The 13,201-nt window shown below is 39.9% G+C and overlaps 2 protein-coding genes across 4 annotated transcripts in view; one reads left to right on the top strand and one right to left on the bottom strand.

Annotated features, from left to right (window-relative positions):
* The first annotated feature begins 1,411 nt into the window (after nucleotides 1-1,411).
* On the top strand, nucleotides 1,412-5,322 carry mul3 (mitochondrial E3 ubiquitin protein ligase 3). Of its 3 annotated transcripts, XM_084326981.1 has the most exons (6): nucleotides 1,412-1,517; nucleotides 1,703-1,814; nucleotides 1,899-1,986; nucleotides 2,593-2,713; nucleotides 3,923-4,433; nucleotides 4,753-5,322. In XM_084326981.1, the coding sequence occupies exons 2-5, from the start codon at nucleotides 1,710-1,712 to the stop codon at nucleotides 4,413-4,415; spliced, it is 807 nt and encodes a 268-aa protein (XP_084183107.1). In that variant the 5' UTR covers nucleotides 1,412-1,517; nucleotides 1,703-1,709; the 3' UTR covers nucleotides 4,416-4,433; nucleotides 4,753-5,322. The 3 variants fall into 3 exon arrangements, with proteins under 3 accessions (XP_084183107.1, XP_084183105.1, XP_084183106.1); XM_084326979.1 differs by having other exon boundaries at nucleotides 3,923-5,322; XM_084326980.1 differs by having other exon boundaries at nucleotides 1,480-1,517; nucleotides 1,675-1,814; nucleotides 3,923-5,322.
* Nucleotides 5,323-5,479: 157 nt separating this feature from the next.
* Nucleotides 5,480-13,201, bottom strand: part of eif2b5 (eukaryotic translation initiation factor 2B, subunit 5 epsilon) — a 55,218-nt gene continuing 47,496 nt past the window's right edge. Inside the window, exons 15-16 of the mRNA XM_084326962.1 lie at nucleotides 6,895-7,002; nucleotides 5,480-5,757 (exon numbers count right to left, since the gene is read on the bottom strand). Of these exons, the coding sequence (XP_084183088.1) occupies nucleotides 5,695-5,757; nucleotides 6,895-7,002 (171 nt within the window). The 3' untranslated portion in view covers nucleotides 5,480-5,694. The remainder of the gene's footprint in view (nucleotides 5,758-6,894; nucleotides 7,003-13,201) is intronic.

The raw sequence follows: 13,201 nt of genomic DNA, 5'->3' as shown, positions 1-13,201 counted from the left end.
ACAAATTCAGCAAGACCGACGGCTTCTCAGTTACAGTGGGTGACAATATTGTCACAATGAAATTACATACCTAGGTTCCATCCTAGAGGCAAATCTTTCCTGTGACAAAATGGCATCCAAGGTAATAAAAAAAGTCAACCAACAAACTAGATTCTTGTACCGGATCTCCTCTCTGGTAAACAAGAATACCCTGAAGACACTGGCAGGAGCACTTATTCAAGGGTACGACTATGCTTGCACGGTGCAAGTTGCACCTCATAGTACCAAAGCACCTCAAAGGCGCTAAAAACAAGATTACAAACATCACAAAACAAACTGGTCAGAGTACTTGACCTTACTCCTAGAACCCACCTCACCCCTGCCCACTTTGACTACCTAGGATGGCTTAGAGTAGATGACAGAGTACAGCAACTTGCAATGGGCCTGGTCTACAAGATACACTATACGACTAAGGTACCCATGTACATGTCAAAATACTTCCCAAAGGTCAGTGAATACCATGACCACAACACCAGAGGAAGCTCAACAAATCATGTTAAACCCAGATTCGGCTCAAACAAGGGACTAAACACGCTTTGCAATTATGCCACAACAATGTGGATCGCCCTACCCAAAGCTGTAAAGGAATGTGAATGCCTACCCACATTCAAAACCGCTCTTAAAGAGCATCTACGGGAGGCTGCAATTAGAAACTGGCCACCGTAAATGTCCAAACCCCCCCACCCCCACCTAATAGACAGTCCCCTCCCCACCGTATGTATTATATTCTCTACCTACCGTATGTATATTTCTCTCCCACCCACCCCCTCCTAATGTACAGTCTCCTCCCCATGAATGTATATATTCTCTCCCCACAGTGTGTATATTTCTCTCCCACCCACCCACCCCCTCCTAATGTACAGTCTCCTCCCCACCGTATGTATATTTCTCTCCCACCCACCCACCCCCTCCTAATGTACAGTCTCATCCCCATCATATGTATATACTCTCTGTCAGGATCTATGGGTAACAGTACTGTATATTTGCATATCATATACAGTATGTCACAAATGTAACAGTACTATATACCTGTATGCCATGTATGTCCCTATGCCATAAATGTCATGATGTCATATATGTTGTGTATGTCATAAATGTCACTATGAATTGAAAATGGGGGACCCTGATGTAAACAAGACAAACGTCTTTCTCTGGTCTGCATCCCCTTAACAATTGTGTATTGAGCCGTACTGTATTGTACCCATTCTGCAATCTGTTAAATAACATTTTCATTCATTCCCAACTAGACAACTCAACTAACTTTCCGCCCATGGCATTGCTGCCACCTGGTGGTCACAGTAAGCACGGACAGCACGCTACTTGTATCTTGTATCTTATTGGTTGAGGTATCGACACGTAATTATGTCAAACAAGGAAATGAAACATAACATGCCCCTTGGCCCTGCTACTGTTTTCGGTTTGTTATCGTGAGACCAATATCTCACATTGTAATTTTTTTACGTTGTGGATTTTAACAGGTGAGTTTTGTTCGTCACAATATATCTTTTTTGTAAACGTGCTACAAAGAAAATGTGTCACTAAAACCTTCTGTTGAGGTCAGGAAGGCGTTTACCTGGAGTGTTTTAAATGTTTGTTGCATTACTGTTTGTGTGTTTGTCCCATGACTTACAGTAGTATTGTCTATTATTGTTTCCTGCCACAGACAAACAATGAGTGACTTGCCTGTTCTGGTTGGTGTGGGGTCCAGTTTTGTGTTATCTGGCTTGTTTTATCACTTATACAAAGAGAAGAAGGAGGAGATAAAGAAGCTAAAGGTATTGTACACGTCTTCTGCTTTTTGGTAATGATATTAAAACACTGCTCATATGAAATAAATTAATTCCCCTTCTTCATTCTAGGAAATACCCATTTTCAAGCCAGATCAACATTTACTGCGGATACTGAAAGCATCGCCCCACAAAAGACTCCAGTATGTTGCTGTAGAAGGTACAATATTCAGTGAATGAAAATACACATTTACAAGAGCCATAGAGGGGTACATATATAGTGGTACAGATGTAGCAGTGAATACACATGTAGAGGGGTACAGATGGTGGTATAAATACACACGTAGAGGGCTACAGATATAGTGGTATACATATAGAGGTACAGATATAGTGGTATAAATACACACAGAGGGGTACATATATAGCAGTATAAATACACATATAGAGGGGTACAGATAGTGGTATAAATACACATGTAGATGGGTACAGATATAGTGGTATAAATGCACATGTAGAGGGGTACAGATATAGTGGTATAAATACACATGTAGAGGTACCCGTACAGATATAGAGGGGTACAGATATAATGGTATAAATACACGTGCAGAGGGGTACAGATATAGTGGTATAAAATAAATACACATGTAGAGCGTTCAGATATAGTGGTATAAGTACACATGTAGAGGGGTACATATATAGTGGTATAAATACACATGTAAGAGGGGTACAAAAGCAAGTTGTAGTAGTAACGCAGTTGTATGAGTATGTATACATGAGCATTTCAATCAAAGTCAAGTGTATTCTAGGTTTGGTTGTTTGTTCCCAGGTTTGGTGCAGGCAGATGGGGAGCCTCTGACCAGTCAGTTTGTCCCACGATGCACTGGTGTCATTCAAAGGATAACGGTGGAGGAACACTGGAAGTTCTGGAACTCCCTCAGCAGAACATGGTACGCAAAACCAAAATGATAATCGCTAATGTCTATTATTAAAGGTGCTGTAAGTGGTATTTTCTTTAAAATAATATCTCAACATTCCAACAGCCATCACTGATATAGAGTGTTTGGTCAGCAACATGGGTCTCACAGTCCCTCCGCTCTGGAGTAAACAATTCATCCAATCAGGAGAGGGAACTCCACACTGCAAAAATGGTCTGACAAAAATAAGAAATAAAAACAAATATGTGCTTGAAACAAGTAAAGTAATCTGCCAGCAAATTTGGCTTGGCAAGATTTCTTGAAATAAGTGAAAATATCTAGGGTTCTCTCTCCTGATTGGATAAAGTGGGAATGGGATACCAGAAATGAAATGTTCTGTTTACTGCAGAGAGGAGGGACTGAGAGACCCTCAGACCTTGAAAGAGTCATTCACGCTTTCATATCCTCAAGATTAGACTATTGTAACTCCCTGTACCTGGGGCTTAATAAGTCAACCATAGCCACCTACAACTACCCCAAAACGCTGCTGCTAGACTGCTCACAGGTACCCAGAAGAGAGCTCACATCACCCCTGTTCTTGCCTCCCTTCACTGGCTCCCGGTGCGCTACAGAATATAATTCAAGGTTCTCCAATTGGTCTACAAAGCCATTAATGGTAAAGCCCCTGCTTACCTAGACCTCCTCACCCCCTATACCAACGTCAGGGCCCTCAGATAATCTGACAAGGGTCTCTTAACCACCTGTAGGTCTAATTTCAAGTCTAGGGGCGGACGTGCTTTTGCGGTCGCAGCCCCTGACCTCTAGAACAGCCTCCCCATGTCCATTAAATCGGCCCCCTCCGTCGAGTCTTTTAAATAGAAACTCAAAGCCCACCTATATCGCCTGGCCTTCCCTGACTCACTTTGACTCTTGCCTTGCTTGTTGACGTGTTGTTCTGTTTTCCTTTGTCTATCCGTTGGTTGTTTTTTCTGTTTATTCTATACTTTTCTTTGTTCTTAGCTATGTGAAGCACTTTGGTTGACAAGCGTCATGTCTAAATGTGCTATATAAATATATTTGATTGATTGACTGACCAAACACTCTGGCTGTCAGAATGTATTTCTATTTAACACATATTTTAACTAAATAAATACCACTTACCTTTAAACCCCCATTTACACAAACGCATCCATCATTGTATGTAAGCAAAACGTCATGCCGTGGACTTCGCCCCTCTCCCAGGAACTCCCGGAGGTTGAACAGGAAGGAGACCAACAACTGTGTGCCCTTCAGCCTGGTGAGTCCCGGGTCCTACGTGAACGACCTATACGTCAAGGTGCAGAACCCCCTGGAGGCCTCGGGCTGTTACCTGGAGAGGGTCCACCACCGGCTGAGGCGCGCCGACGAGGGCCTGCTGGACGTGGTGGTGCAAGGCATCAGCGGCGAGAAGCCCATGGCGCAGGAGGAGAGCGAGGAGCTCCTGCGCGTGGGGACCACCGTGACCGGGTTCGGGGAGGTGGTCCTGTTGGGCGGCCAGGCGATGAGGCTGCAGGCCGCGCAGGACGGCCGCCGGTACATCCTGGTGCCCACGGACCACAGGAGCTTCATGGCCAGGCACGAGGCCTCGGCCGAGATGTGGAAGGGGCTGACCGCCGCCTGCGGGATCACAGGGACCTCTCTGCTGGCTGGGATCATCTACAGCGCATTTGGAAGGCAGGACAACAGAAAGGAATAGGCCCCCAGGATGTAGACGGTCAGTTAGCCGGAACTGTGATTACGGTTGATCTAGTACTTTGGGCCAAAACTATAGTTCTGTTCTGACACTGTGCCATAAATGGTGTAAGAATCAAGTACTGTAATGATAGAGGACCACACACCTACTGTATTGCAGGCTTAGTGTTTGTCTGACTCGAGGGATAATAAACTGCATTTGTTTGAATCACAAATGCAGAGGCACATAAGAGATCCAGTATAACGATGTTTAATGTCATAAAAAGCTTATTTTGGAATGTTAACTTCATAAGTATAATTATTTTTCAGCTTTGGGTGATCATTTGTTTTGATATATTTAGGTCACCGTCTGAGCACAGCCAACTGTCAGTGCCGTAGACAGATGGGCCAATCACAGCAGCTAGATGTGACTGATGGGCCAATCAGAGTAACCCATGTGTATTATGAAGCAGATTGGATATCTGAAATGGCTTGATTTAGTCAACAACATTTTATGTCTGCATACCTTGTTAAAGAAATTACATTTTCATTGTACTGAATCTTTAAATGTGGAATCATAGATTGCTTACGTTGTTACATTCTATTTTGATAATCAAAAGCTGGCGTTACTTAAAACAATGATTAATGTGATGCTTGGGCTAACGTTGTAAAGAGTTCTCACTTTGAATCTACACACGTTGATAATCGACAGTGTATTTCCCTACATTCCTGCCATACTGTCAAGTCCTACAGGTTGACATTATATCGTAGTTATGTGTTAAGTCAGAGGTGCAGACATTAACAAGTAATCTACCTCTTGTGTGCAGTTAAATACCATTGTATTGCAAAAACAAAATGTAGACGCTATTCAGTGCAATATTGCTACTAAGCAGAGGGAGTCTTGTTCACTGGTGATGGTTGTAATCCTGTGTATAAACCCAATAAAACCTATTTTCCAAAAACGTCTACCATCTCAATTGAGAAACGGAAATATTATCTGTAAGTTGCCTTGTATTTTAGTGTGAGGTGGATTATAAAATACAAAAACTCCAGGCGACAACATTTTCCCCAATTTGTTTTTTTCTTTGCTCCTTTATTGGGACAGTGACATCACAGCGCACAGCCCTTGCATTAACGTGGCACTATGATGTAACGCAGCTTGCGGTCACTGTACACGGTAGGTGATTGAAGGAGATTAGCGATGGAAAGCTGTCGACCCGCTACGAGGGGTTGAACCCGGTGTCTCTGAGCTCCGCTATACAACACGACTGTAAAGTCTACAGACATTCTTCCCGGGAGCCTCGTTATTCGCCTTCCTCCTCCGATGACTCCTCTGCCTCTTGCAGCCACTGGATGAACTTCTGAAGCTGAAGAAAGCAAAAGAATCCCTCGTTAAACTCAAAGGATTATGAACGATTAAATCATACGTCAAATATCCTGTGTTTTATCTGAATTCCTGCTAGGCCTAGGTGATATGAAAAGACAATTTTATGATTTCTTCTGCCCTGCTGAAGCTAAACACTAACTACAATTTATTTCAAAATTGAGTTATAAGTGAAATTGGACTTTTCAATATGTTTTATCTTGCGATACAGTTTCAGAGTTCAATCTTGCTCTGAGAAAAAGGGTATAAACTGTTGCGTTGCTGATATCAAAGCTGGTTGCACGCTGTTTTAATGACGGCGCGTGCGCTCGCTCCCGCGCATGTGCATAAATGTTCCCTCGCATAAGCACAGACTAAAGACAGTGCCTAATTGCCTCTACGAATGGAATGTAACACATTTCATTCACAAGTTGTGTGAATGTATCCGAGAACATATTTGAACACTTGAATTAATCCAATTGATGTGTGATACAGTATCAAACAAGCAGTCGTTTAAAATGTTCTAAGATAGGGCGGCCGTGTAGCGCAGCGGACTAAGCGTCTGTCTACCACCACAGAGCCAGTGGGATCGAATCCGGCTGTGGTGCCTCCGGCTTGGCCGACCGTCCATACTAACACAATTGGCAGTGTTAGCGGGTGGGAAGCCGGCGTGGGTGGGTCCTGGTCGTTGTAAACAGCGACTCCTACAGTTCGGTCGGGGAACCTGCACAGCAAGGGAAGGATCTGGGAGAGGTAGTGTGACCTTCCACACGTTACACTCTCCCAGTGAGAGTCCGCGCTGCCAGGTGAAAAGAAGCTGTGGGTTGGGTACACATGTGTCGGAGGAAGCATGTGATAGTCTCCGCCCTCCCAGACCGACGGTAGGGGGTAGAGTGCGCAACGACCAGGAAGGGGATTGGCATAACGACTAACATTGGGATGGGAGAAAAACGAAAAAAGAAGGGGGGGGGGGGGGGGGGGGGGATTTAAAAAAAATAAATAAATTTTTTTTCAAACATTTAAAGAAATAATTTAAGGAGAAATCTGACTTGATATTCCTGTTTATCATTCATTTAGACAACAAAATAGTTTATTACGTATATCAAAAACAAAACACAATTGCCGTCGCTCAGTGACCTACCCCTTGGTTCTTGCGCAGCTGTTTGCCCTTGTCAGTCGTGGCCTGAGAGAACCAGCGCATTATGGTGTCTTCCTCCAGGATCTCCAGCTGGTACATGTTCATCAGCACCTACAGAAGGACCACAGTATCTTAGGCTCCTGTGTCATCTGAAAGTGAAGTCACACTGTATATAATATATATATACAGTATATTACAGTATATACAGTTATACAGCAGACGTGGGTCACACAGTATTGTTGAAATAATTCCTGGCGTTAGTTTTATGTCGCTTGGAGTGCCTGATGGACGGGGTTCTGCCATGTAGGACAATACAATACAAGTTTCTCATGTATTGCTTATTAAGTCTGTTATAAGCTCCACGGTGGTGGAACGAACCTCCCACCACAGTCAGGACCCACCCAATTGTCTGCCGTCGACTAAAAACGCACTTCTTCAATCAATACCTGAATTAATTTTTTTTTTAAACATCTTACTGTATTTTACTATTATGTACTATACTACTAAGATAATGTCTATACTACTATGCATGCACTCATTGCACTAAAGTTCAACACTGCTAGATGAACAATGCCACTTACCCTTAGCTGCCAGAGTTGTACCTCCATAGGTGAATTGTTGTATACAATTTGTAAGTTGATTTGGATAAAAGCTAACTTAAATGACCAAATGTATAATGTAATGTAAATGTAATTAATTAGTTATCAATAACTGTACTTCTCTCATAAATAAATAAATTGTAAACCCCATCCATTTGGTACACCAAGCAGATCAAAACAAATTATTTTCTGATATTATTTGACCCAGGTCAGTAATCCCCATTTTGAAATGGTAATGAAATACATATTAAGAACAGTTGAACAAGGGACATCCCAACAGAGATGAATAATGCAGTAATGACTAGTAGTTTGTCCCAACAGAGATGAAAGATGCAGTAATGACTGTAGTAGTTTGTCCCAACGGAGATGAAATATGCAGTAATTACTAGTAGTTTGTTCCAAGAGAGATGAAAGATGCAGTAATTACTAGTAGTTTGTCCCAACAGAGATGAAAGATGCAGTAATGACTGTAGTAGTTTGTCAACAGAGATGAAAGATGCAGTAATGACTAGTAGTTTGTCCCAACAGAGATGAAAGATGCAGTAATGACTGTAGTAGTTTGTCACAAGAGAGATGAAAGATGCAGTAATGACTGTAGTAGTTTGTCACAAGAGAGATGAATAATGCAGTAATGACTGTAGTAGTTTGTCCCAAGAGAGATTAATAATGCAGTAATGACTGTAGTAGTTTGTCCCAACAGAGATGAATAATGCAGTAATGACTGTAGTAGTTTGTCACAAGAGAGATGAATAATGCAGTAATGACTGTAGTAGTTTGTCCCAACAGAGATGACTAATGCAGTAATGACTGTAGTTAGTAGTTTGTCAACAGAGATGAAATATGCAGTAATTACTAGTAGTTTGTCACAAGAGAGATGAAAGATGCAGTAATGACTGTAGTAGTTTGTCCCCAAGAGATAAATAATGCAGTAATGACTGTAGTAGTTTGTCCCAACAGATGAAATATGCAGTAATTACTAGTAGTTTGTTCCAAGAGAGATGACTAATGCAGTAATGACTGTAGTTAGTAGTTTGTCAACAGAGATGAAAGATGCAGTAATGACTAGTAGTTTGTCCCAAGAGAGATGAATAATGCAGTAATGACTAGTAGTTTGTCACAAGAGAGATGAATAATGCAGTAATTACTAGTAGTTTGTCCCAAGAGAGATGAATAATGCAGTAATGACTAGTAGTTTATCACAAGATAGATGAATAATGCAGTAATTACTAGTAGTTTGTCCCAAGAGAGATGAATAATGCAGTAATGACTAGTAGTTTGTCCCAAGAGAGATGAATAATGCAGTAATTACTAGTAGTTTGTTCCAAGATAGATGACTAATGCAGTAATGACTGTAGTTAGTAGTTTGTCAACAGAGATGAAAGATGCTGTAATGACTGTAGTAGTTTGTCCCAAGAGATGAATAATGCAGTAATGACTGTAGTAGTTTGTCCCAACAGAGATGAACAATGCAGTAATGACTGTGGTAGTTTGTCCCAAGAGAGATGAATAATGCAGTAATGACTAGTAGTTTGTCAACAGAGATGAATAATGCAGTAATGACTGTAGTAGTTTGTCAACAGAGATGAATAATGCAGTAATGACTGTAGTAGTTTGTCCCAAGAGAGATGAATAATGCAGTAATGACTGTAGTAGTTTGTCAACAGAGATGAATAATGCAGTAATGACTGTAGTAGTTTGTCAACAGAGATGAATAATGCAGTAATGACTGTAGTAGTTTGTCCCAAGAGAGATGAATAATGCAGTAATGACTGTAGTAGTTTGTCCCAAGAGAGATGAATAATGCAGTAATGACTGTAGTAGTTTGTCAACAGAGATGAATAATGCAGTAATGACTGTAGTAGTTTGTCAACAGAGATGAATAATGCAGTAATGACTGTAGTAGTTTGTCCCAAGAGAGATGAATAATGCAGTAATGACTGTAGTAGTTTGTTCCAAGAGAGATGAATAATGCAGTAATGACTAGTAGTTTGTCACAAGAGATGAATAATGCAGTAATGACTAGTAGTTTGTCACAAGAGATGAATAATGCAGTAATGACTGTAGTAGTTTGTCCCAAGAGAGATGAATAATGCAGTAATGACTGTAGTAGTTTGTTCCAAGAGAGATGAATAATGCAGTAATGACTGTAGTAGTTTGTTCCAAGAGAGATGAATAATGCAGTAATGACTGTAGTAGTTTGTTCCAAGAGAGATGAATAATGCAGTAATGACTGTAGTAGTTTGTCCCAAGAGATGAATAATGCAGTAATGACTGTAGTAGTTTGTCCCAAGAGATGAATAATGCAGTAATGACTGTAGTAGTTTGTCCCAAGAGAGATGAATAATGCAGTAATGACTGTAGTAGTTTGTTCCAAGAGAGATGAATAATGCAGTAACGACTGTAGTAGTTTGTCCCAAGAGATGGATAATGCAGTAATGACTGTAGTAGTTTGTTCCAAGAGAGATGAATAATGCATTAATGACTGTAGTAGTTTGTCCCAAGAGATGAATAATGCAGTAATGACTGTAGTAGTTTGTCCCAAGAGAGATGAATAATGCAGTAATGACTGTAGTAGTTTGTTCCAAGATAGATGAATAATGCAGTAATGACTGTAGGAGTTTGTTCCAAGAGAGATGAATAATGCAGTAATGACTGTAGTAGTTTGTCCCAAGAGATGAATAATGCAGTAATGACTGTAGTAGTTTGTCCCAAGAGAGATGAATAATGCAGTAATGACTGTAGTAGTTTGTCCCAAGAGAGATGAATGATGCAATAATGACTGTAGTAGTTTGTTCCAAGAGAGATGCATAATGCAGTAATGACTGTAGTAGGTTGTCCCAAGAGAGATGAATAATGCAGTAATGACTGTAGTAGTTTGTCCCAAGAGATGAATAATGCAGTAATGACTGTAGTAGTTTGTCCCAAGAGAGATGAATAATGCAGTAATGACTGTAGTAGTTTGTCAACAGAGATGAATAATGCAGTAATGACTAGTAGTAGTTTGTCAACAGAGATGAATAATGCAGTAATGACTGTAGTAGTTTGTCAACAGAGATGAATAATGCAGTAATGACTGTAGTAGTTTGTCAACAGAGATGAATAATGCAGTAATGACTGTAGTAGTTTGTCAACAGAGATGAATAATGCAGTAATGACTGTAGTTTGTCCCAAGAGAGATGAATAATGCAGTAATGACTGTAGTAGTTTGTTCCAAGAGATGAATAATGCAGTAATGACTAGTAGTTTGTCCCAAGAGATGAATAATGCAGTAATGACTGTAGTAGTTTGTCCCAAGAGAGATGAATAATGCAGTAATGACTGTAGTAGTTTGTCCCAAGAGAGATGAATAATGCAGTAATGACTGTAGTAGTTTGTTCCAAGAGAGATGAATAATTCAGTAATGACTGTAGTAGTTTGTTCCAAGAGAGATGAATAATGCAGTAATGACTGTAGTAGTTTGTCCCAAGAGATGAATAATGCAGTAATGACTAGTAGTTTGTCCCAAGAGATGAATAATGCAGTAATTACTATAGTAGTTTGTTCCAAGAGAGATGAATAATGCAGTAATGACTGTAGTAGTTTGTCCCAAGAGAGATGAATAATGCAGTAATGACAGTAGTAGTTTGTTCCAAGAGAGATTAATAATGCCGTAATGACTGTAGTAGTTTGTTCCAAGAGAGATGAATAATGCAGTAATGACTGTAGTAGTTTGTCCCAAGAGATAAATAATGCAGTAATGACTGTAGTTTGTCCCAACAGAGATGAAAGATGCCGTAATGACTGTAGTAGTTTGTCAACAAAGATGAATAATGCAGTAATGACTGTAGTAGTTTGTTCCAAGAGAGATGAATAATGCAGTAATGACTGTAGTAGTTTGTCCCAACAGAGATGAAATATGCAGTAATTACTAGTAGTTTGTTCAAAGAGAGATGAATAATGCAGTAATGACTGTAGTAGTTTGTTCCAAGAGAGATGAAAGACGCAGTAATGACTGTAGTAGTTTGTCAACAGAGATGAAAGATGCAGTAATGACTGTAGTAGTTTGTCAACAGAGATTAATAATGCAGTAATTACTAGTAGTTTGTCCCAAGAGATGAATAATGCAGTAATGACTGTAGTAGTTTGTTCCAAGAGAGATGAATAATGCAGTAATGACTGTAGTAGTTTGTCCCAAGAGATGAATAATGCAGTAATGACTGTAGTAGTTTGTCCCAAGAGAGATGAATAATGCAGTAATGACTGTAGTAGTTTGTCCCAACAGAGATGAAAGATGCAGTAATGACTGTAGTCGTTTGTCCCAAGAGAGATGAATAATGCAGTAATGACTGTAGTAGTTTGTTCCAAGAGAGATGAATAATGCAGTAATGACTGTAGGAGTTTGTTCCAAGAGAGATGAATAATGCAGTAATGACTGTAGTAGTTTGTCCCAAGAGATGAATAATGCAGTAATGACTGTAGTAGTTTGTCCCAAGAGAGATGAATAATGCAGTAATGACTGTAGTAGTTTGTCCCAAGAGAGATGAATAATGCAGTAATGACTGTAGTAGTTTGTCCCAAGAGAGATGAATAATGCAGTAATGACTGTAGTAGTTTGTTCCAAGAGATATGCATAATGCAGTAATGACTGTAGTAGTTTGTTCCAAGAGAGATGAATAATGCAGTAATGACTGTAGTAGTTTGTCCCAAGAGATGAATAATGCAGTAATGACTGTAGTAGTTTGTCCCAAGAGAGATGAATAATGCAGTAATGACTGTAGTAGTTTGTACCAAGAGAGATGAATAATGCAGTAATGACTGTAGTAGTTTGTCCCAAGAGAGATGAATAATGCAGTAATGACAGTAGTAGTTTGTTCCAAGAGAGATTAATAATGCCGTAATGACTGTAGTAGTTTGTTCCAAGAGAGATGAATAATGCAGTAATGACTGTAGTAGTTTGTCCCAAGAGATAAATAATGCAGTAATGACTGTAGTTTGTCCCAACAGAGATGAAAGATGCCGTAATGACTGTAGTAGTTTGTCAACAAAGATGAATAATGCAGTAATGACTGTAGTAGTTTGTTCCAAGAGAGATGAATAATGCAGTAATGACTGTAGTAATTTGTCCCAACAGAGATGAAATATGCAGTAATTACTAGTAGTTTGTTCAAAGAGAGATGAATAATGCAGTAATGACTGTAGTAGTTTGTTCCAAGAGAGATGAAAGACGCAGTAATGACTGTAGTAGTTTGTCAACAGAGATGAAAGATGCAGTAATGACTGTAGTAGTTTGTCAACAGAGATTAATAATGCAGAAATTACTAGTAGTTTGTCCCAAGAGATGAATAATGCAGTAATGACTGTAGTAGTTTGTTCCAAGAGAGATGAATAATGCAGTAATGACTGTAGTAGTTTGTCCCAAGAGATGAATAATGCAGTAATGACTGTAGTAGTTTGTCCCAAGAGAGATGAATAATGCAGTAATGACTGTAGTAGTTTGTCAACAGAGATGAATAATGCAGTAATTACTAGTAGTTTGTCCCAAGAGATGAATAATGCAGTAATGACTGTAGTAGTTTGTTCCAAGAGAGATGAATAATGCAGTAATGACTGTAGTAGTTTGTCCCAAGAGATGAATAATGCAGTAATGACTGTAGTAGTTTGTCCCAAGAGAGATGAATAATGCAGTAATGACTGTAGTAGTTTGTCCCAACAGAGATGAAAGATGCAGTAAT

This window comes from Notolepis coatsorum, assembly GCF_963971535.1.
Source record: "Notolepis coatsorum genome assembly, chromosome: 13".
In the NCBI taxonomy this organism is placed as follows: Eukaryota; Metazoa; Chordata; class Actinopteri; order Aulopiformes; family Paralepididae; genus Notolepis; species Notolepis coatsorum.
The sequence above is the reverse complement of the archived record's forward strand: the minus strand, read 5'-3'. Positions and strand labels throughout refer to the sequence as shown.

Coding starts and splice junctions, on each gene's coding strand:
- mul3 (XM_084326981.1), top strand. CDS start 1,710: ATGAGTGACTTGCCTGTTCTGGTTGGTGTGGGGTCCAGTTTTGTGTTA. Junction 1,815..1,898: donor AGGAGATAAAGAAGCTAAAG/GTATTGTACACG, acceptor TCTTCATTCTAG/GAAATACCCATTTTCAAGCC. Junction 1,987..2,592: donor CCAGTATGTTGCTGTAGAAG/GTACAATATTCA, acceptor GTTTGTTCCCAG/GTTTGGTGCAGGCAGATGGG.